At 48.2% G+C, this 20,623-nt stretch overlaps 1 protein-coding gene across 4 annotated transcripts; it reads right to left on the bottom strand.

Moving 5' to 3' along the window:
* Positions 1-629: 629 nt before the first annotated feature.
* On the bottom strand, positions 630-20,623 carry mtss1la (MTSS I-BAR domain containing 2a). 4 transcript variants are annotated; one of them, XM_029841588.1, is made up of 16 exons: positions 20,058-20,623; positions 17,525-17,586; positions 17,365-17,438; positions 7,963-8,047; positions 7,756-7,847; positions 7,581-7,655; positions 7,155-7,163; positions 6,347-6,504; positions 6,145-6,252; positions 5,891-5,988; positions 4,110-4,242; positions 3,513-3,587; positions 3,189-3,347; positions 2,677-2,841; positions 2,422-2,587; positions 630-2,066 (listed from the first exon to the last, which is right to left on the bottom strand). In XM_029841588.1, the coding sequence occupies exons 1-16, from the start codon at positions 20,124-20,126 to the stop codon at positions 1,261-1,263; spliced, it is 2,334 nt and encodes a 777-aa protein (XP_029697448.1). In that variant the 5' UTR covers positions 20,127-20,623; the 3' UTR covers positions 630-1,260. The 4 variants fall into 4 exon arrangements, with proteins under 4 accessions (XP_029697448.1, XP_011605639.1, XP_029697449.1 ...); XM_011607337.2 differs by lacking the exon at positions 7,155-7,163 and having other exon boundaries at positions 20,058-20,620; XM_029841589.1 differs by lacking the exon at positions 3,189-3,347 and having other exon boundaries at positions 20,058-20,615.

The raw sequence follows: 20,623 nt of genomic DNA, 5'->3' as shown, positions 1-20,623 counted from the left end.
TCAGGAGGAGTTCTTCTGCTCCCGGGAGACATTCTACAGCCGCCCTAGAATCAGACCAACAAACAGACGGAAAGACTTTTAGTAATAGTGATAATAATGGAATAGTAATGATTTCACGAGTACATCATGCCTTGGACATTGGTGTCGCTCATCTGTGATGTTGCAGAGCGTTTTTACCGTCTGTTTCTCTTTATCCTTCATATAATTTAAATCCCGGTCTGTCAAATACCTTAACACTGGCAGTAATGTCGATTGATGTCTTCCATTACTGCTCACGCTGACGCTACGTTTTCGGTTAGGCTTCAGCGGAAAGTCTCTGGCGCCCTCCTCCGGCGCCCCTGAGAACAGCAGCGCAGCAGATCCTAAAGCCGAGGACAGTTTCATCTATAGTGCGTTTGAAATTGTTTCAAGTGAGACCAGCGCACAGAGACATATAAAACACCCGAAGAAGATCTATAATGTCATAAAATAATCTTTTTATATAAAGGAAAGTGTAATGAACAAATAAATCTTCGGGGGGGGGGGGGGAAGTGGGTACGAAAGCCAGGACAATAAACCTGCGTGTTGGCAACAGTACAATTTACTCTATAAATGTAGGATTTTGTCAGACAGAGAGATTTAAGCCAATCGACAGTAAAAAGCCCGTTTAATTGCAGAATATATTGACAGTACAGTACAGCAATAAAAACACTGCCATATTGCTCTTTTTTTTTTTTTACATGACTTACACAGCTGCTGTTCAGCTCCTGAAACAAAACAGTAATACGGTACTTGTACAGTAGGGATGAGGAACACAACATACACACAGGCTCACAGAGCACTTTGCCAATCACTTTACAGGTGGCTGCGGCAGTTAAGAAATGCACAATATTATAATAATTATAAGAACAAGAACAGAGACACAGAGCATTCAATCCCTACGGCAGTGAATTGTCCGTCACTGGATCTAAAGGGACTAACTGGGCAGAAAGAACTGGGAGCAGAGATGCAGAGTCACAAAGCCCACAGACAAAAACAGAATTAAAACCAAAACAAATATGGATTACTATATACGTACGCAGTACATACATGACATGAAATGACTTGACGTTGTCGATGGTCATTAATCTAAACTGGCCTTCTCTCACCACACTTTACATCCTCTTTGTTACATGTACCTGGTCTTTATGAATCACGAGTGCTGTTGAATTTCACTACAAAGCTTCAGTTTTTACATAAGGGCACCACGGCTGCTTCCTCGCAGCCTCGATTGTCCTTGAGCTACCGCAGGATTCTGGGAGCCGACCTGTCGTCAGTCATCGTCTTGCGCAGCCTCACCCCACGCCGTATTAACACCAGCATATCCCTGCCCTCCTTAGTCGCAGCTGATGACTCCAGGGGGTCCAGGGATGCCGCATCTCCCGACTGTGAACCCCCAACGGGGAACTGACCTTCACCGAGGGCGTGGGCATTGGCCGCCAGTTCCCCGATCTTTTCCACCAGGCTGTGGCGGTTGGCGGCAAGCAGAGGGTCCTCCTCGGCGCTTCGGGCGGATGCGCCGGCGCCTTGGTGGGTGTCTACTAGCCTGTCTATTCCTCCTCCTACAAAGCCCCAAGAAGTCTCCGGGAGGCTCCTCCGTTTGGGTGACGCCCTGACGTAGTCACCAGCGGCTGCGTCGTCGCTGTACAGGAACTCCTCACTGCCCACGCAGTGGCGGGACGGGCTGGCGTATCCCGGAGAATCTGGCACCGTGGGGGTCTTCACTGGCACAATGGGGGGTCGGATTGGAATGGGGCCAGATGTGGACGGCGTGCGTCTCACTCCCGTCTTAGAGGATGGTGTTCGGCGTATGGTCGCCGTTCCGGACGAGATGGCTCCGGGGCTGCTTCCGCCTGCCCCGTTGGAGGACCCCTGCAGGGTCTTGCCCGCCGGCAGGCCCGCCGTGCTGGCAGGCCGTTTAGTTTGGATCATGCGCCGATAACTCTGAGCTATATTGCTGTGTCGCGGGATGGTGGAGGACTTGTCAAAGTCTGCCTGTCCATCATTGTCAGCATCCCCGTTGAGAGAGTAGCACTCATAATCAGAACCTGGAAGTGACAGGAAGTCGTAAAGAGTTTATTCTGGAGGAAAGATGATGAAAAATACAGGGGAAAAAAGTGGTACAGGAGTCATTTGCAGCTCATTGTGTATTCCCGTCGACAGCCAAAAACATGGAATAGCAGCTGCACTGTTGCACAGGAGGAAGCATTCCATTTTGGTGCATTTCAACTTTTTTTGATGATCTATAAAAGTCTTTTTTGGGACAGAGTTTGATCTTGGATCTTAGCAGCCTGCCCTGTAATTCTAACTCACTTGTCTTCTGTGTAGGAAGAGTCCTCAGAGGATTGCCGCAAGGTGTCCAGATGCTATAAATGTATTCCAACAACACAGGAGTCTCCCTACCTTGTGATGGGATGGTGTCTTCGGAGCAGGAGGGGGTGTTAGTCTGGGTGCTGTAGCCGCTGGAGTACTGCAGCGAGTCCCTGCTGCTCTTCTGCTGCTCCATACTCAAACCCCGGGTCAGAACCATAGCTAGGGTACTGGCTGCAGGGGAGAGCGGCTCACCATGCTGAGACAGAGAGTAAACACACAAAATAAGAGCGCATTTATACATTCCATTCACCACAGGTCTTGGAACGATTCAATGGTTACTCTCACCTTGGCTGCCATGCTCCCCAGGCCAACTCTCGCTCGGTGGGGATCATCGGGCTGCCCCTGCGGGCTGGGCGGAGCCTCCAGTTCTTTCATCTTATCTACAGACTCCCTCCTACGCTGCAGAGTGCTGGCCAAAGATGTCTCGCAGGAACCTGACTTGGCCCAGTCCTGCAGCAGCAGAAGCAAAACTAAAACTCCCAACTGTGAAATGCTAGTGTTCCTTGGCCAACATTCGCGCGGCACATAAAACACAGAAGCTGCAAATTTGGCTCATGAGCTTATGTAGACTGCATTTTGACTGCGCGAGCGCTGTTAAATGAAAGGGTTACTCTCAGTTTAGCACATCTTTTTGAGAAAAGACTGGAAACTGAGCTTGATGAGCGGCAGCAAAGCGGTGACTGTGGCATCGACACGCTCATCAATGTGCATGAAGGCATCTCCAAAAAAAAAAGAAGAAGCAACAAGCAAGTTGAACGAGAGCAAAGCCAAAAGTAAAATTGCAAATGAAAACAAACCTTCCAGCTAGGAACCTTTGATGTGGGTGAGGGGGTGTTGGATCCGGGGGAGTGTTTAAATGTGGGGGACGCAGGAAGTATAACAGAGAGAGGCCTGATGATGGTGCCAGTGTGAGAGAAAGCAGGGCGAAAGGTACCAAAGGATGAGCATGAGCCAAACTGCGGAATGGATAGACAAGTCTGAGTCAGAGTGCTCCACATCCGTGATGAGTTCTCACCAAGTGGAACCTACAGGCCTCTTTAGACCACAGGTAACAATGAGTAATGTAAGTACCAATGCGTGCATGTCTGCGAGTGTGCTTGTGCAGCACACCCTGTACTAACCGCTGTCGGAGAGCTGCACTCGCTGACGGACTGGCAGGTTTCTGAGGCCTCGGAGGAAGCCGAGCTGGTTGATTTCTGGGGAAGGGAAAAATGGGAGAGGAGGAAATGGAGAGAAGTAGACCAAAGAGCCACGGAGAAAGGGGGTGAGAAGAGTTGGAGAAGTGTTGATGAGTTTCAGGCAGGAGGTATTTTCATCTCTGTGGGGACCTATGTAGCCTCGATTGAAAGAAAAAAAAAAAAAAAGAAGCTGCCTGTAAGATCATTTATTCTGACAGAAATGTTGCATCAGCTGGCCTGAGCCAGTCTGTTCTCTAAACCGGAATATGTTCAGACAGCGAGAGCCATGAGAGCCCGGTCCAGTGGGGGGCAAAATTCAGCATTGCCAACTGGCAAAGCACTATTGCAGCAAAAAAAGTGGAGCTTGGGCTATCAGGGTCTTACTGAGACAAATAGGTCTGAAATGTTAAAAGGCTAACATGCTAACAGAGCTGTACAATGAATGAATCAATACAGAGAATCATGATAACCCCCCTGGACCAAGAAGCTTAAGTTAATCCCTTATTTTACCCCGATCACATTAACTTTTTACACTTTTACCTGGCTGGTGATGTCAGAAGGCATGGGGGACGGTGGCTTGGAGTGTGTGTTGGCATCCTGGGAGACAAAGCCAGAGTCGTGGGAAGAGACGCTGCTGAGCCGATGGGCTCCGGCAGAGGGCATCTGGAGGAGACTGTCGGGAGGATGGCATGTCAGTATATATCCAACACCTAAGTATTTTCAGCAACAAATTATTTCAGACAGCATGTCAAACGCCATAATAGTCGCTTGGGTGCAAGACTGATTTCATCTGATGTAAAGTGAGATCAGATTACCAGATTATGACCTGTACGGGAGCACTGAGAATTCCCCATATTTTAAGGCATATAATGGCAACTGTTGAGCAGGACCGGTGTACTTTATCTTGTCCAGCAGAGAACACCGTGGCGACCGTCTTTGCTGCTGGCAGCAGCTGTGACAGGCAGTTAACAACTTTTCAAATTAAAAAGGTTCCCTGTGGGAAAAAAACAGCCAGAGAGAAGTGACTGTTCTCACTCATAAATAAGGCTAACTGTTGCACCCCGCTGGCGTGTGCAAACGGCTCAGATGAAAGGATGTTTGTCAGAGTGCCATCAGTTCCCGTCAGCAAGGACAGGCCCTCCCCGAGGTCGTGGTGGCAGGCTACGATTGGTCAGTTTTCTGAATTACATTAAAGCAGGAATGGTGCGTTGCTGGGGAGGGGGGAGCTGCCCAACAACGCTTCATGGGGGTGTTTTAGCAGGTTGATGCTGCTCTCTGCTGGACAAAAGTGTTTTGGCATCAGGCATTCCATTTGCCCACATTATTTATTAATCAGTATTTACCAACGATCCGTAAAAAGGAAATTTCGATAAAAAATTACGATTCATTTTCCTTTGAAATGTCTTTCAAAGAGAATCTTCTAATAAAACAACAGCAGGGTGAAAAACAAGCTTTCAATAAATCTCATTATTGCCCTCTAGGATTGTTGTAATTGTATTTCTGGGCCACTGTGAACACAGAGAATATAAATGAAATATTAATCACAAAAAGCACAAAAGCATCTTCGCGTGTTCAAGTAGTGCCATTCTTTGGTTCTGATACATCATAGGGCATTAAAAAATATTTTCTTTGAATTTTCCTTCTTTGCTTCAAAGCTTAACAGCTGTCCTCACACTCTGTCTCCTGCCACTGTCAGTCTAATTAACTGTATTTCTCTGCTCTTCTATAGCGTTAATTAGCTACACTGCTGCGTAAAATGGGTCTCACCTTGAGCATGTGTTATTCTGCTCCCTCTCTAGAATATATATGAGTGAACATGCCACTAACTCTCCCGACCACCCAACCGAAGTTTAAAGGAAAATGCCAACAGAAACACGCCAATCAACCATGAGTTATTCATGTCCCCTTCTCTCTCTCAGTGTGCCTGCTTTGATTGAATTATATGGGCCAGACGTTTGTCTCTAGAATCAGTTTTCACACACGTTCCTGCTGTCATTTTCACAGCTCAGGACCTAATCTGGCTGTAAGGAGCTTGAGGGCTGCAAATCTGCCAAGAGCAAATGTTAAGAGCCGTGTACTCCGTGATGACGGTCGGCGAGAGTCTGGCTCCACATACACGTGTGTGAGTGTGTGCCTGTATGTGTGCCGACAGTGTAAATGATTGTAGCTAATCATGTCACTGAAAATACATGGGTAGAAATTAGGACCATGCATTTCTGTACACAAACAGCGTGAATTATAACCACCGTTAGCAAAATATTGCTACCATATGCGATGAATCCTGATAAGTGTGCGTGTGTGTGTGTGTGATTGGGGAGTACCTGCACATGCTGCTCTTCCTGGAACCAGTGCTGCTGGGGGAGGAAGGAGGGGTCTGGTAGGACCAGCTATAGTCGGAGCCTTTCAGGTCCCGGATCACCTGCAGAGACATGTGACAGTTACAGATGAAGAACTTTGGGCAAGCAGCAGGGAAAACTGAGCAGGATGAATAATTAAATAAGGCCATCCATCTCCACATATTTTTGTAATATTTAGGCATCGTGACTGGCAATATTATCAACCTGAAATGTGTTACCTGCTCACTGGCTGGCGGCAGCTTGTGCGGGTCTTCGGTCAGCACAGTGAGGTCATCAACAATAGCCTGTAAGTGTGTCACCTCTCCCAGCATGGCAATTTCTATGTTCTGGAGGGGCAAACAGGGCAGCTTAAATTAAACTGGGGTCACTTAAATTGCAACAAAACAGAATATTTTGTTGTTAAAAGTTAATGTTCCCCACCACCACAGGCTGCAGCATGTTAATAAATGTACAGTAGCGCCCCCTTTCTTCCAGGAGGGCTCTCCGCACAGCCTGCTTCTCCGTCTCCTCCATCAGTAGATACAAGTCACTGACATCCTGCATAGCGCTGTCCAGCTGGGGGCGCAGGTTCCCACGGCCTGCGTGACCAGGGAGAGGCGGAGGAGGACGGGGCGGAGGGGAGCAGAGATACAGGACAGGAATGAGGAGAGACGAGGGGGCACGTTATAATTAGTGAAAGAATGTTTCACGGGGTGCAGGGAGGAGGGTAAAAAAATGAGATGATTGGAACATAATGACAGAACTGTGTGTACTGCAGGTCAATGCACTGATGAACACATAACCCAAATGGTGGGTGTATTTGGTGATGTGAGGACAGAGAACACATGTCATCATTTAGGAACTGAAGTAAGGCAGCTGGTGCTAAAGTGCAGGTCCTGAAAATGGATATAAATCAGCACGATGCACAATCTGAATTCACATATAGCACAATGAAAGATGACTGCATAGATGATGGAAACGGTCCTCGCACAGACAGACTGCAGTAATTAAACATTACTGTGTAATTAGAATTGATTGGAACAACCATTTTATACCAAAAGCGAGCACGGCTGAAGCAAAACAAGGTCAGTAGAGGTGGTACAACACAATGTGCAAATTCAGAAGAAAAAAATGTGACTTCTAGTTTTTATATTCAAAAAATGCAAAGGTTTTTTTTTGACTGGCAGTTTATTCTGAGGATGCTTATGATGGATGAAGAAGATGTAAAGATCAAACACAAACAACATACCTAGAAGCTCTACAGCCATGGAAATAGCCAGAAAGAAAGATGGGAAGGGTGCAGGAACGGGAAAGGAGAGGAGACACAAGAACAGGCACCGTTAGCCGTATCAGATCATTGCATAAATGTGATTAGCCTTTAGCGCTGGTGTTGCAGTAAATCCTGCATGAGAACGGAAAGTTAAACACAGGCAGCGGTAGGGGTCAAAGGAAGCACAGCCAGGAATGAGAACAGCATCTCTGATTTATAAGAGCAAGACAGGCAAATATTCAAAGCTGGAAAGGAGCCTCTGCAACTGCACCAGCCATTTTGATTTGACTGGGCTGTGATTCCTGAAACGATCCTCTAGATGGCGCCAGTTTGATCGAAACTATCATCCAGTCAGTCCAGTATCACCAAATTCACCAAAGCTGTGTGTCTGAGTCAACGTCTCACCCTTTCTTGCTTTTTTCTGGAGCTTCATGGTGTCCAGTGACTTCCTTTTGATTTCCTGGCGAGAGCGCTTGTATTCTGTTCAGAGAAAGAAAAAGAAAAGATGCAGGCAAGAATTGACTTAAGTGGTTGAGCATTCACAATATGCATTAATAGATAGAGACCGCGCCTTGCTGACCTTTGGCGTGGTCTTTGTCCAGCTGATTGGCTGTCTTCTTCCATTCCTCAATCCTGTCCTGGAGAGGTGTGACCAGGCCTTCCATGAGAGCACTGTGGCAGCACAGCGTGGGCCAAGAGAAATTTAAATGGATGACATAAAAAGATATACCTTCAAATTCAAGCATCTCAACAAAGGTGGAGTGGAAGTACAAGAAAATACACTTGCTTGGTGAAGTGGCGCAATTTTGCTTCAATGCTTCGGTGTCGCATGCACATCCTTGTCAGAGCTGAGCCAACATCTCTGGTGGCTCCTTGAGAGAAAAGAAATGTCTACTTAGAGATTGTCACTTGAGATCAAACATGTCTCTTGTCCTAAAAATTGGATTTCCCACAAGGAGCTGTAAAGAATGCATGTTGAAAAGTCTCTCCTGTCAGGTGCACCGTTCCTGCTGGCGCTGCATTACCCGATACGGCCACTAGGTGTAAATGTGCTGGCTGTACAGAGGCTTCAAACGTCATTCTGGCTCAGAGAAAAGAGACAACTCAAAAAGTTGAACATTTTTTAAAAAATGAAAAAAAATAAAGAGAGGAAATACACACTAGTGCCACCAGAGTGACAAGAACAGCTTGTGCAGCTTGCTTTTCGTATTTTATCCATCTGCTAAAGTGTAATTAAATGGGTTTTTAGCCCCTTTAGCCCTGACTGGATCACTGACTTAATAATAGTTCACAGGCTGGTTGTAATATGTGACAGCCGCGACCCTGTTGTAATCTGGCCCACATAGGGCTAATCTGGGGGTCTCTCTCCACACACAGACATACACAATAACAGTGAATGAAAAGGGACATGACGTGTTTTAGGCTTTGCAGAGATTGAATGTGTTCATATCGTGTTCATATTCTTAAGAAGGATTGAATGTATGTTTGTGTGTGCGTGTGTGTGTTGGTGTTAGGGATATAACAGCCCTCAACACCTTGGAGGGAAAAGGAGTCAACCCTGTAAGGGGATATCCCTCTATTCTTCCCTGCCTGCTCTGCCTTTCCTGTTCTGTCTGTTTCCTAAACACGACTCATGTAGGCCAGAAAGGCAGCAAGACCACAGCAGCCCTAACCTGCAACATACAAACTGGAGGCAGAAAGATGGAGTGATGGCATGGAATGAAAGAGAAAGAAGACAAATATAGCAAGCCTGAAACAAGAGACGGGGCGTGGAATGCTCTGAGTAGCCGTCCGGTGAGATCTGTGCCATTTTCCAGTTATCACAAAAAGAAACTAGGCTACATTCCATCAGTCCTCTCCAGTTCAAAGAGTATTTCTGGCGCCAGCCTCGGCAACGGCTGCACCAGTTCAGCAATTTTGGACGCTTTTGTCATGCAGATGCTAGATAGCTTAAGCCTGTTTGGGACAGGATGGGTGGGATATTCGGGGCCTGTTTTGCTTTTCAGATCCAAGGGGAGGGTTAGAGGTCAGAGGTCATCCAGCTGTCGCGCATACGGGTGTTAAAATGTATTAGGATGTAATGCTGTTACCATATGGAAGCTGTACCTGTGAGTTACATGTAAACAGGCATAGATGGACCGGTGTTATGCCTGTAATGCAACAGCCTACAGGGGTTCATAAGCACAGGAAAACAAGGCCCGAACACACGTGCACAGTCTATGTTTCCTTTACTTCCAACACATGACATGAGAGGCACAGCTGTAAATCAACTGTCACAGGATGCTCGGGGCACCACGGGGGCAGCGAGTGATATGAAGCGTTCAATCACCAGGACAGGCCGTCCCACTGCTGCTGTCCCAGGGACACCTGTCAGTTTCTCTTCCTCTCCCCTCCCTTCCCCTACTCGAGGTGGGGTCAGCTGACAGCTACATCCTGGAGAGGTCCCAAGGTTTTCCTGCTCATGGCCGGGAGTCTGTCTGGCCACAGCCGGATGGACAGAATCAGTGTGATTCACTTCCATGTCCCCTAAATACACACAGGCTTGTGAAAAGATGGGAGGATTCACACGTTTATCCAGGAGCCAAAAAAAGTTGGCTTAAAATTTTCAGGGGCCAGGCAAGTGATTATTTGAGTGGGTTGGACCCTGGGGAGCCGTGTCAAGCTCATATCGGACACTCTCATGGGAATGCATGAACCACAGCAGGGATCGGGAGTGAGCAGAAGTGTTACATAAGCCGGCCGTTTATCTTACGACGCCTGAACTGAACAGAGCGCGTGTGTTTGAGCGTATCAGCACTGCCAGTGGCTGCCGCTGTCCTGTTCGATACCTTCATATTGAATTAAATCAATCACCACAAGATCCACTAGTGGAACACACATACAGGGAATGTCAAAACCCCCAACCACTGGGTTTTACTGGGAACCTTTAAGTAGCCCAATCAACACAGTGTGGTCTGAGCGTTTAGTGAGCGGTCCCATCCAGATCTCTGGTTCTTATTAAAAATGCTGATTCCATGAAGAAGGAGGAGCATTTTTAAAGGCCTGCTTTATAGCGGACTCTCCTGCCAGGAGCCCGGGAGCCAGGAGCCAAACTGCCGCAGGCCTCCTGCCTTAATGTCTTCAACATGGAGGCTCGGCTTAACTATGTCTCCTTTTTAGCATCTCATGCTGCTGTTTGGCTCAGGTTTCTTTTGCACTCGAGACTACCGGCCTGGAGATCCTGCAGTAGCTGGTTCCGTGTGTTAACGGCTATCCTTCAAGCTGAGTCCAGTTCTTTGAAGTCGACTCTCTATCCCTCTGCTTCCTGTGTCAATAAAAGCATGTTTATGTGGGCCACAGAGGTAAAAAGGTACAGAACATCCTCACAATTTCACGTCCAGGAAAACCAAGTCCCTGTTCTTTTTCCTGTTAAGCTCCAGCCCAGCTGCTGCTTAGCCAAGGAAATTCCATCAAAGCACGACAAAACAGTTATTCCTGGGGCCGGCACCTTGGTTACAGAGCTGGTATAGATGGCCCCATCCTCGCGCGTTTAGCCTACTTTGCTTGTTTTTAAGCGCTCCAGAATGTGGACTGGCAGGGACACAGTGGAGGCCACTGACGGCTGAAACAAGCTGCAAGATGAGAAGGGACGATGAAAGAGGGTACACACTGCAAAAGGTGGCCCCGTCTGGGGTTAGAGGAAGTGTCAGCTGCAGGTGCAATAGAGGGCTCTTTACAAATACGTGCATACTTTTTAGGTCCAGTGTAAACAAATGTAAATTAAATCTTATTGGCTCGTGGGCGGCTTCCTGCAAAACTCTCAAGCAGCAGTTTTACATTTATTGCTCTCCAAACAGGCGCCCGCGTCATGCAGCCATGACTAAAAGAAAAGAGAATGAATGGGGAGGAATTCTCGCCAGCTTTGGTGGTCTTGTTTAGACACCAGTCGAGGAAACGACTCGACGTATAAAACATCATCAAACGCTCCCTTCAAAGTGCAGATGGAGCGCAGCTCGGCGGGAGTTGATGCTATTAAAAATAAGGCAGCGTCCTTTGCATGTCTTGTTAGGGAATAATGTCGTTTGATGGAGAGAAGAGTGGATAAAACATCCACGAGCAGATATCGATCGTGGAAGAAGTGGCGCGCAGCGGCAGGAAGACGCTCATTGAGGATGACAGATAGCGTTTTAAGAAACTCTGCAGTCTCTGCGATCAAAAATGTGCGCTGTATCCTCGTGCTCTGAAGTCTTCACTTCACAGGACTCTAAGATGGCGACAAAAAAGCCAAAGTCTTCATCACTTGGTTTCTACTGTTCATTTTAAATGAGGTGTGTGAGAGGAAAATTATGTTTTATTACTGTGGCCTGACTGTTTGAGGGAATTATTGTGCGTTGGGGGAAACTAGGCCAACGTTGTTTGTGTTCTTTAGTATTTTAAGCTTCTTCCCAGCCCTGTTTGTGTTCCTGCCACACTTGAAAGTGAGAAGCAGTTGTCTGTTATGGAAATGCGGTTCATAACGAAACTACTAAATAACTGTATGGAAAATGTATCTGCCACTCAATCCATCAATGAAACATCAAACTACCAGCTCAATTTCCAGCCAGAGGCCATGTTGAGCTCTTTAAAGCTTCCATGAGTCCATAACCGGAGCTGTTAAATTTACAGCGCAGTAGAAAAGGGCAGCTAAACGTCACATTTAAGAAGCTGGAAATAATCAAAAAAAGCTGAAAAAGTTACACTGGCGAAAACCTGAATCTCATTAAACACCTTGGTCTCACTTCCATGCTGCTGGGATGTCGTTTCCAGCAGCAACAATGCTAATGAAAAGGGGAAAATGGCTCCAGATCAATTGTTTTAGTCGCACCCTCTCAAAACTACAGTCGAGCCATTGTTGTCTGCAGCAACCACAGCAGAAACAGGCACAGACGGGGACATACCCGTGTGTCATGGTGTAAACATGTTCTGGAGTGCATTAAGATTGAGAAGGAGGAGGAAGAGAACAAGGAGGAAGCAATATTTTTCTGTTGGAGGGGCTTCCTGTTCAGGAACATAAATGCTGCTAAAAATAAACTAACCGCTGGCCCAGATGTGTTTTATTTGTGCAGAAGGAATGGGAAACAGAGACGGGACAGAAACCCTGTCCGACTCGGTTCTGGACAATCCCGAAATACACAGAAATTCCGGGTAAAAGGCAAGCTGCCTCTAAATGTTTACTGCTGCAAGTGCTGTGGGCTCGCTGAATCCGATGACTCAGGCTGTCCCATTTTTACACCCTTCATCTTAGCTGACAGCGTCCTGCCCACTGCTTTGCTCTGCCAAGACTTCCCGCGGCTCAGCTCATTTGCAAACAATCATGCAAACAATGCCAACCCAGCTTCAAAAGCGCCACGTCCCACCTGCAACCACGGAGCCTGGAGTCACTCCCCCTTCTCCTCGGTGCCGAGCGAGGTGAAACCTTGCTGGGAGGGACCAACGAAAACTTTGTGGAATTCACGTTAAAGCATATGATGAGAGCCAAAAAAGATCCACGCTACTGGTGAACAAGGGGAAATACGAATGAAATAAATCTCCCAAATAATCTTGCCAGAATAAAAAAAAAAGCCAGATATGAACTATATTTTAGAAGAATGTAATCTTACCAAGAGCACAAGTCAAATATACGCTACAATAATGTTTCATCCTGCTCATATTTGTGATTCTCATCGTGATTGCTGATATTATTATGTTCATCAGCCCTCCAGCTGAGGCTGATGGGAAGGTCCCAGGTTCTGCAGTTGTTTCTCTCCGAATATTTTTGAGACATTCCACCTCTGAAGGGCACGAACCGACTAACTCCCTCACCGGCTGATCGAAGAGCAGCGTCGCTCAGAACATTTTCATTCACTCCTTTACATCCTCCCTCACATTCCTCCTTCTGGCACTCTCCTCTGCCTTTTCCCTCCCGTCTCCTGAGTTCACATTCAGGATGTAGCCGAACGCGATGTTCTCCTCCAGGCTGGTGTTTTTCCTTCTCAGCTTGGTATTGGGCCACAGAACAAAAGTTATGCAGACCGATGTTTGCTTTTGCATTATTTTCCCTGTTTTATCGCCAGGCCCTTACATCACTGTTCCAGACATGGTTTTTTTTCTCTTTGCTGTTCATCCTAATAGCTGCAAAATTGAGACAGACAGCAGAGAGAGGAATAAGTGCAGTTTGTCAGCATTTGTCAGGGTCCCCTGGCTAATGGGTAGAAGGATACCAAAACCCGTTGAGCAGACAATGAGCAGAATGATGCAGCAGACCGTTATGCATCTATCTGTAACATCTGCGAGCCTGTTTGTTTAAGTCAGGCGTGTGTATGCAGGCCTAACCCTTGTCCTTGGACAACACGGGAATCACACTTTGGCTTGAAATGTCATACTTGATGGATGCCAGTGCCGGTCGCACGGGTACACTCATTATTTGACATGTCTGTAAAAATAGCTATGCTGGGATAGCGCGGGGGGACATTAATCCGCTGATCTCACGCTGCACTAGGCCGAAGTCGCATCCCTCCCATGCCAGGCTCTCCAGATGGTAGGTAGGGATATCCGTCCCATCTGCCAGCCCAGAGAAGCACAAGAGCCAAGCAGCTTACCACCTCGCTCAAACGCTGATCTACTAACGCGCGTCCATTCCTCCAGCGAGCGTGGACGGCATGAGTAAGAGCTAGCCAGACAGAGAGGAACCCGCAGGAACATTATGTCTGTGTGTGGGTGTGATGGCGTCTGCACTCCACAGGCTCTGGCACCCAGATGTGAAGAGGGTTTTTTGTCGTCATTGTTGACGCGCACTCGCGGGGGCATCACAGAGAGGACCAGTGATCCCAGTTTGTTATGAATTGTGAAACTGGGGGTGGATGGTGAGGAAGAGAAGGGAAGGGTGGCTGTGTCTGTGTGTTACAGAGTGGGGCTAAGAGGATTATCCAAACGCCTCTACTAGCCTGGATACCCAGAGCTGTAGAAATCCCACTGCAGTCACAACCCCCACCTCACCTAAACTACCCTCCACCGGACTCTCCTCAATTGCTGACTATGTCGGGAGCCTGCAGCCTGACGGCCCATTGCCCCTGCACTCTGGGACCTTTGACTTTCATCTTCACCCACCTGAACTGGAATAAATACAGTCAGCTTTCCACCTCAATGCGCCATCCACACCAAACACAGAGCCTACTATTCTCTAGATAAATATATTCTTGTTAAATCCACCTCGCAAAACGGTCAACTCAACAAAACCTGGGGGGTTCTGGAAGCTATAAATAAAAAGAAAACATGCCCCAGGAAAGATGGGCGTTGAGACATGAAACAGCTATCTTTAAAGGGACGAAATCCTCCACATACACTCATCCAGTAGAGACTTGTGGCTTGACTTGTGGTTGGTGGACCTCTATTGAACCCAGATGTGAGCTGCCACTACGCTGGGACAGACATGTCTTTAGACACTGGCGCAGCCTGTAACAACTCCGTCAGGCAGGGTGCCAGCACGCCGTGCAGCCGACCCTTCCAGCTGCCCCATAAAAAAAACAGACGCCGACGCCAGGGCTGTGACCGTTAACCCTGCAAACGAACACATGGGCAAAGGGAAGATTAAATATCTTTGCAGACGGAGGTGCAAAGAGGAAGTTAAACAGACCTTTAATACAGCTGTTTGTGTTATGAATGAACACAAAATCGGGACAGAGCAGGAAGTCATTAAATCCAATTTGGTCTATCAGCCCGTCTCCACAGGGCAGCATTGACTGAAGGTCAAACTGTCACCTTCCTTGGGTGACAGGAGACCAGTACAGTCTGCGCCATTTAAATTCTCGCGGCAAAGCAACGCAGCTGTCAATGTGCAAACACGGTCACGACAATTTGTCTCCACTTGAACTGCGTTCTGAGTGTGAGATCCAGCACTGAAGCCCGTCGACGAACAGCCGATCACGGCAGAAACCACCCAGTGGATGTGAAGGTGAATTTCTCCCATTCTGGCTGCTGCAATTAGCTGGCAGACGTCGCATCCACTCATTTTAAGGTATTATCCATAAAAGGCATGAGCATGCACGTCGTCAAGGAGACGTGGAAAAAAAGTGCTAAGGTTGAAGCGCCGGAAAGAATTCTAAACTACTTTTAGCTCTGGAAACATACACACGCACAGATTGTGGAGTGCGTGCATGTTTGAGAGGGTTTAAAGAACGAACAAGGGGTGAGTGCATTAAAGGTAGATTAAAGGAAGCAGAACACAAATGTGATGAAACCTCCAGCTGTGCCAGCAGCTGCAGTTCATCCCCTAACACGAGACCAGGGGCAGTGATGGACAACAGATCATATCATACGGCCTTTTCCTGTGCCGAAATCAGCCCTATATGGCAGTGCGGGAGGCTCTGCAGGCAGGCCGACCCAGACGCTCGCACAGAAAAGGGAAACAGAGGGGAGGGGGATGGAGACTTAGCTAGTCATCCTTGAATTCTGTTTATTGTACGTGCCACCATTTGCTGAGCAGCCCTGACCTTCTGCTGAGTGCAAAATCAAGAGTGAATTTAGGATGTTAGCTGCAGCTGTAAGGAGGTTAAATGCATCTGACAGTACTGCAGCTTCTGCCTTGTGCAGGACTAAAAGGTTGCCCCAGTCCACGGTTCCAGCTCCAATAAATATTGACAATGCTCTGGAGCTAGCAGGACATTAGCTTACAAGCCAGATGGACAGGTTTTATTACTAAAACATTTAAAGTTCTATTAAAGGTATGTAGATCCATAACATTTTTATGACTGACGGAGATATCTGACCCAAATCCCATGGCTTAGGTTGAAATATTTGACCACAAATCCAAACCAAAAGAGTGTGCAGACAATCAAATATAATTTATAGTCCTGCAAACGATACAATTAAGCCATAAGTGACATTAATCTGAACCTTGTTTTTTCATCCCATATGGTTCTCAGCATTATGGGGTCGGTGAAGAATTCTTCCTAAAGTTCATGTCCTTGCTAGAACAGAGTGGGTGGAGGTATCAGTGACACATTTCAGGGGATTTGAGGCATCCAAAGCTACAGAACTCAAACCTCCTCTCACCTCTCTGTTCCATCTACAATATTATTCTGCTCTTTTCCCTTTATTTACTATAAACACTTCTCTTTAAAAACCTGCCTGCCTGATTTACTGGAGCAGCCAGTCAATGACTTAAGTCGATGGTGCCCATATCAATAAAACTCCCTGTTACCAGACCGGCTTTGGAAGTACGGCAGGGAACCCGTGACTCCTGGGATATTTAGCAGCGAGTGCTCACTGAGGGTTCCACCAGTGCAAACTGTTCAAAACCATGTTGACATGTGACCTCCCAGGTCAGGTGGCCGGCCACCAGCTGTCACCCTTTCAATTTCACCGTGCTCTGTTCGTAGGACGTTCACACGCATGCAGGCCAGGAGCCTTGGTGCGGCGTGCGTGGTTTTGACCTACATACTGCTCTCGACGATCGGCTGCGTAGAAATCTGTGTTAATCAGCCGCCTCTCTGTCCGACATGTCTACAGCCACCACCAGGGTGACTAAGCAGATCAGCAGACCTCATTAAGACTGAAGAAACAATAAGCTCAGATTTTCACTTCTTTGAGCCCCCCCCCCGCCTGCATACCCCAGATCTATCCCCCCTAGGACCATCTTTGATGAAGGAATGTGTGACATGGCATTCAAAGAGGTGGAGTTCGGAGGTCGGATTATGCATAAATCGCTTTCACTATGAGACTCAAGCGTTCGTAGCAAAAGAATAAACGGTATAGTTTGAGAGCCCTACAGCTACTAGTCCCCACGTGGGAGGGAAACACCCTTTAAACCATCTCTAAAGACTGCACTTAACTTCTGCATTCGGCTGTTTCTTAAATCTTATGTCGCGTGTCAGCGACAAAATCAACAGATATCTCCTAAATCCCGACAACTTCACGTGATAGTTTGATCCGTGAATGTCTGCGCAGCTTCAAGGATCTTGAGGAAACTTCAGAAGTCAACACGAAATATCACAAGGTAGCAGAGCGTCTGCCCTAGCATCTTTCATGCTACGATGCAAATATGGTTTTGAAACTTGAAAAAACTTTAAACGGAGACAGAAATCTTCAGTGGATCAGCTATTATCGTTTAGAAAGATAAAGGCAGAGTTTTAAAACTATTTTTTTGGCTTCATTTCTAGGAGGCAAGACTGAATTTTAAAGACAAAAGCCTTACCTCTGGAGTTTGTAGCCATGTCCGCCACCTTCTGAAAGGCATCTAAAAAGGCCACTGCTGCCAAAATTGTGGTCCTGGAAACACATCAGCACTTATTCACTGCGCCTGTATCAGTTACACAACTTGTTTTTTTTCCAGTGAGCTGAGAATTTGTCCTCACCTGAGTTGAGAGTGCAGTTTCGTGGCCTTGGCACAGAAATCTTCCCACACAGGGTAAGAACTCTGTCGAGGGAACAGAGAATGAAGACAAATAAACTTCTCCAGCAAGGACATTTGGATGTCACAGACACACACAAAGAGACATGATGTTCTCCACAACAGGATACAATCTGGTAGTTTAATAAAATTCCATACACAACTCTGATAAGACACTGAAATTCTGATGCAATTAGCTGAAGCAAAGCTCAACTTTTCCCTCCCTCAGGCTGAAAAACTGGCTGCTGTTTAAACTCTGAGCTCCAACTCGCCTTTAAAAAGGTCACTGCAGCTTCTCATGGCTCAATTATGTGCGCACTTATAATATTATCTTCAGAGATCTTGGGATCTAACGGCCTGTGGTGGGCATGAGCCCTCTGTGTGTGCAGGCTCGTACATCAAGGGGGGTTTATGTGCACGGAGCAGGTAGCAGAGCCTGCCTTTGAAAAACCTGGAAGAGATTTAAGGCTGGATCATCACAGGCCGCCTTGAGCTACTGCATAAGAGCAGAAAACAAACAGAAAGCACATTCAGGGCTTAGATCTCATTAAAGTAGGAGCCTGAATCCAATAACCCCGGTGTAACCTCCCCTTCCTCTCTTCTTCTACACCAGTTATTGTTCCATCCAGGCAGCAACGGCCGTTAAAATTCTCTCTCGAAAGCTTCTGGAAAGCGGCCGTCACGGCCGCCACGAACGTCTCCGGGCCGCCGCGTCTGCGCCGGACTCCGACAGGTGTCTCATTAGTTTGTGCAGCCTGTGACTCCCGGGGGGAGTCAGAGGGATGCTCTGCCAAGACAGCTGAGGGTGGAGGGTGAAGATGCATGTAAAAGAGGGCTCCATGCGGAGAGGCAAGGGTGGGGACACACACACACACACACACACATAATTCTCTCTTCACCCACACCCAGCAGCTCCCCGGGAGGCCGACGGAGGAGACAAACACAGGAAAGGAAGAGAACCGCGGGGCTCTTCCTCTCTCGCGCCAGGGTGAGGCTGCAGCCAGCATCCTCAGAGATCCGGCGCAGGGATTTTTTGGGGGTTGGGGGGGTTGTCGAAAATGGTGGCTGCCGTTCCACAGACGCGGGCTTTGAATGACATCCGCCGCTGACCTAATTCCTCTTCTCTGATCTACTCCAGCTCAGCCACTTCGCTTCCCACCACCTCCTTTGCTCGGTGGTTTACGGCTGCCTGCTCGCGTATCTGTAAAGCCGCTGCAGCCTTTTGAGGGGGTGTTTGGTTCGGCCAAAGCCCCGCGTGGGTGTCATTCGGGTGAACGCTGCAAACAGTGAGATCAGCAGAGGGAAGCTGCACTGGTGCGCCACTGCCGGGGGGGGGTAAAGCCGGTCTGACAGGCTCGCACGGCCCAGCCAAGCGGCCAAAATGAGGTCAGATCTCAGACAGCGGACGTGGACACTGTGCTGACTAAGGGCTTCGCTCTCATTCATGTGTGCTGCTTATCAATACACGGGCCGCCTCTTTCTAAAAGACCCCCTCCACCACCCACCCACCCCAGCCCCCACTCTGGCACAATACAAAAGGAAAATATATGAAGTCAAACCAGAGCTGCTCGTAGCCGAGGGCTGGTTTCACTGGGGCCTGACAAGAGAAGGCCCCGGATCAATAGGGAAATCGGGATGATGGAAAGTGACGCTTGATGCTTGACTTGTTCTTCATTATCAGCACCCAGTAGCACCCACGACCCCCTCAATGAGAGTCTGCCATGGGGGCCTGGTGGACATGTTCACACTTTCCATCTGTTGTGGTGAACAACAACAGACCACCCCGGTGCCACTTCCTTCATCAGCCCCCCTCCCCCATCACACGTATACATCACAGGACGCGTGGAAGAGATAAATAAGAACCATTATTACGGTGAAAAAGATGCGACACCGGTGGGGGGGGGGGGGGGGAGTTGCTCGTCCATGTTTCCGACTACGTCTGACATTTCTGCCTAACATCACGGAGCACGACCAGATTCGGGCCCAGGATCTGCCGTCGGGGTGAGGTGCTGCAACCAGAACGCCTCCATGCAGGGATGGACAAGGTGGTTTGGGGTCAAATGATCTCCTACATTTGTCCTCGGTGACATTAAAATGTGTCTCACTGCCCTTTCCCAGCTTGCATAACAGTGATAAGGAACCCTGAATCAAAATGATGGAAGCACACACGCAGGCACGCACGCAGATCTTAAACCGAATCTACCAATTTGCCCTATGATGGTGCTTCCATGCAGCTCCAGTGCATCGCTGAGGCTGCAGCGCTGCTTGGAGCATCGTTGGATGTCAGCCTGACAGACAAGCTGCACATTATGCAAATAACACAAAGGGAAACATGTTTCATCTCTCGGTCTGACCTGCTGCGGCGTTTGCAGGGGGGGGGCGTGGGGGGGGGGGGACCCGGCGAAAACAGACAAAGGCTATTAAAAAATGCATTCATATTTATATACAGTCGTCTCCTCGACCCCAGATTATTCTGCGGGAATATACATGCGTGTTACCTTCATGTCGTTCACGATGGCCTGGAATAATCCACCTAGCGCTCCGCACTCCTTCTCTACCGTCTCCATGGTGGCAAAAAAAAAAAAAACAGCAAAAAGCGTCGCGGGAAGAGGAAAATCTGGCGAAATATCCGTCGGTTCAAACGGCTTCAAGCATCAGATATGGAGATCTGAGTTTGGTTCCTCCGCCCTTTCTTGTCCTCTGTTCGGAGCCAGCAGCGACAGCAGCAGAAAGGATGCCCACACTCAGCAGCCTACGGAGCGCACAGACAAAAAAAAAAACCCCGAAACGATCTTCGATGGCACCGGGAGCCGCCGCTCACCTCGCTCCGCCGCCGCTACTCGCCTCTGGGGCGCACGGGAGGGATGGAGCAGGGACGCGCTACAGCCGGGGAGCTTGAAGGGCACATGCGGCGCGGACCGTCGTGATCGCGGTGCTAATAGAAATAACAGAGAGAATACAATGTGTTGAGTGGAGGACAGCAGGAGCGGGAGCAGGAGGAGGAGGCGGAGGCGGAGGAGGAGGAGGAGGAGGAGGGGGCGCCACGGTCGCAGGTCTGGGACGC

The sequence above is a fragment of the Takifugu rubripes genome, chromosome 9, assembly GCF_901000725.2.
Source record: "Takifugu rubripes chromosome 9, fTakRub1.2, whole genome shotgun sequence".
In the NCBI taxonomy this organism is placed as follows: Eukaryota; Metazoa; Chordata; class Actinopteri; order Tetraodontiformes; family Tetraodontidae; genus Takifugu; species Takifugu rubripes.
The sequence above is the reverse complement of the archived record's forward strand: the minus strand, read 5'-3'. Positions and strand labels throughout refer to the sequence as shown.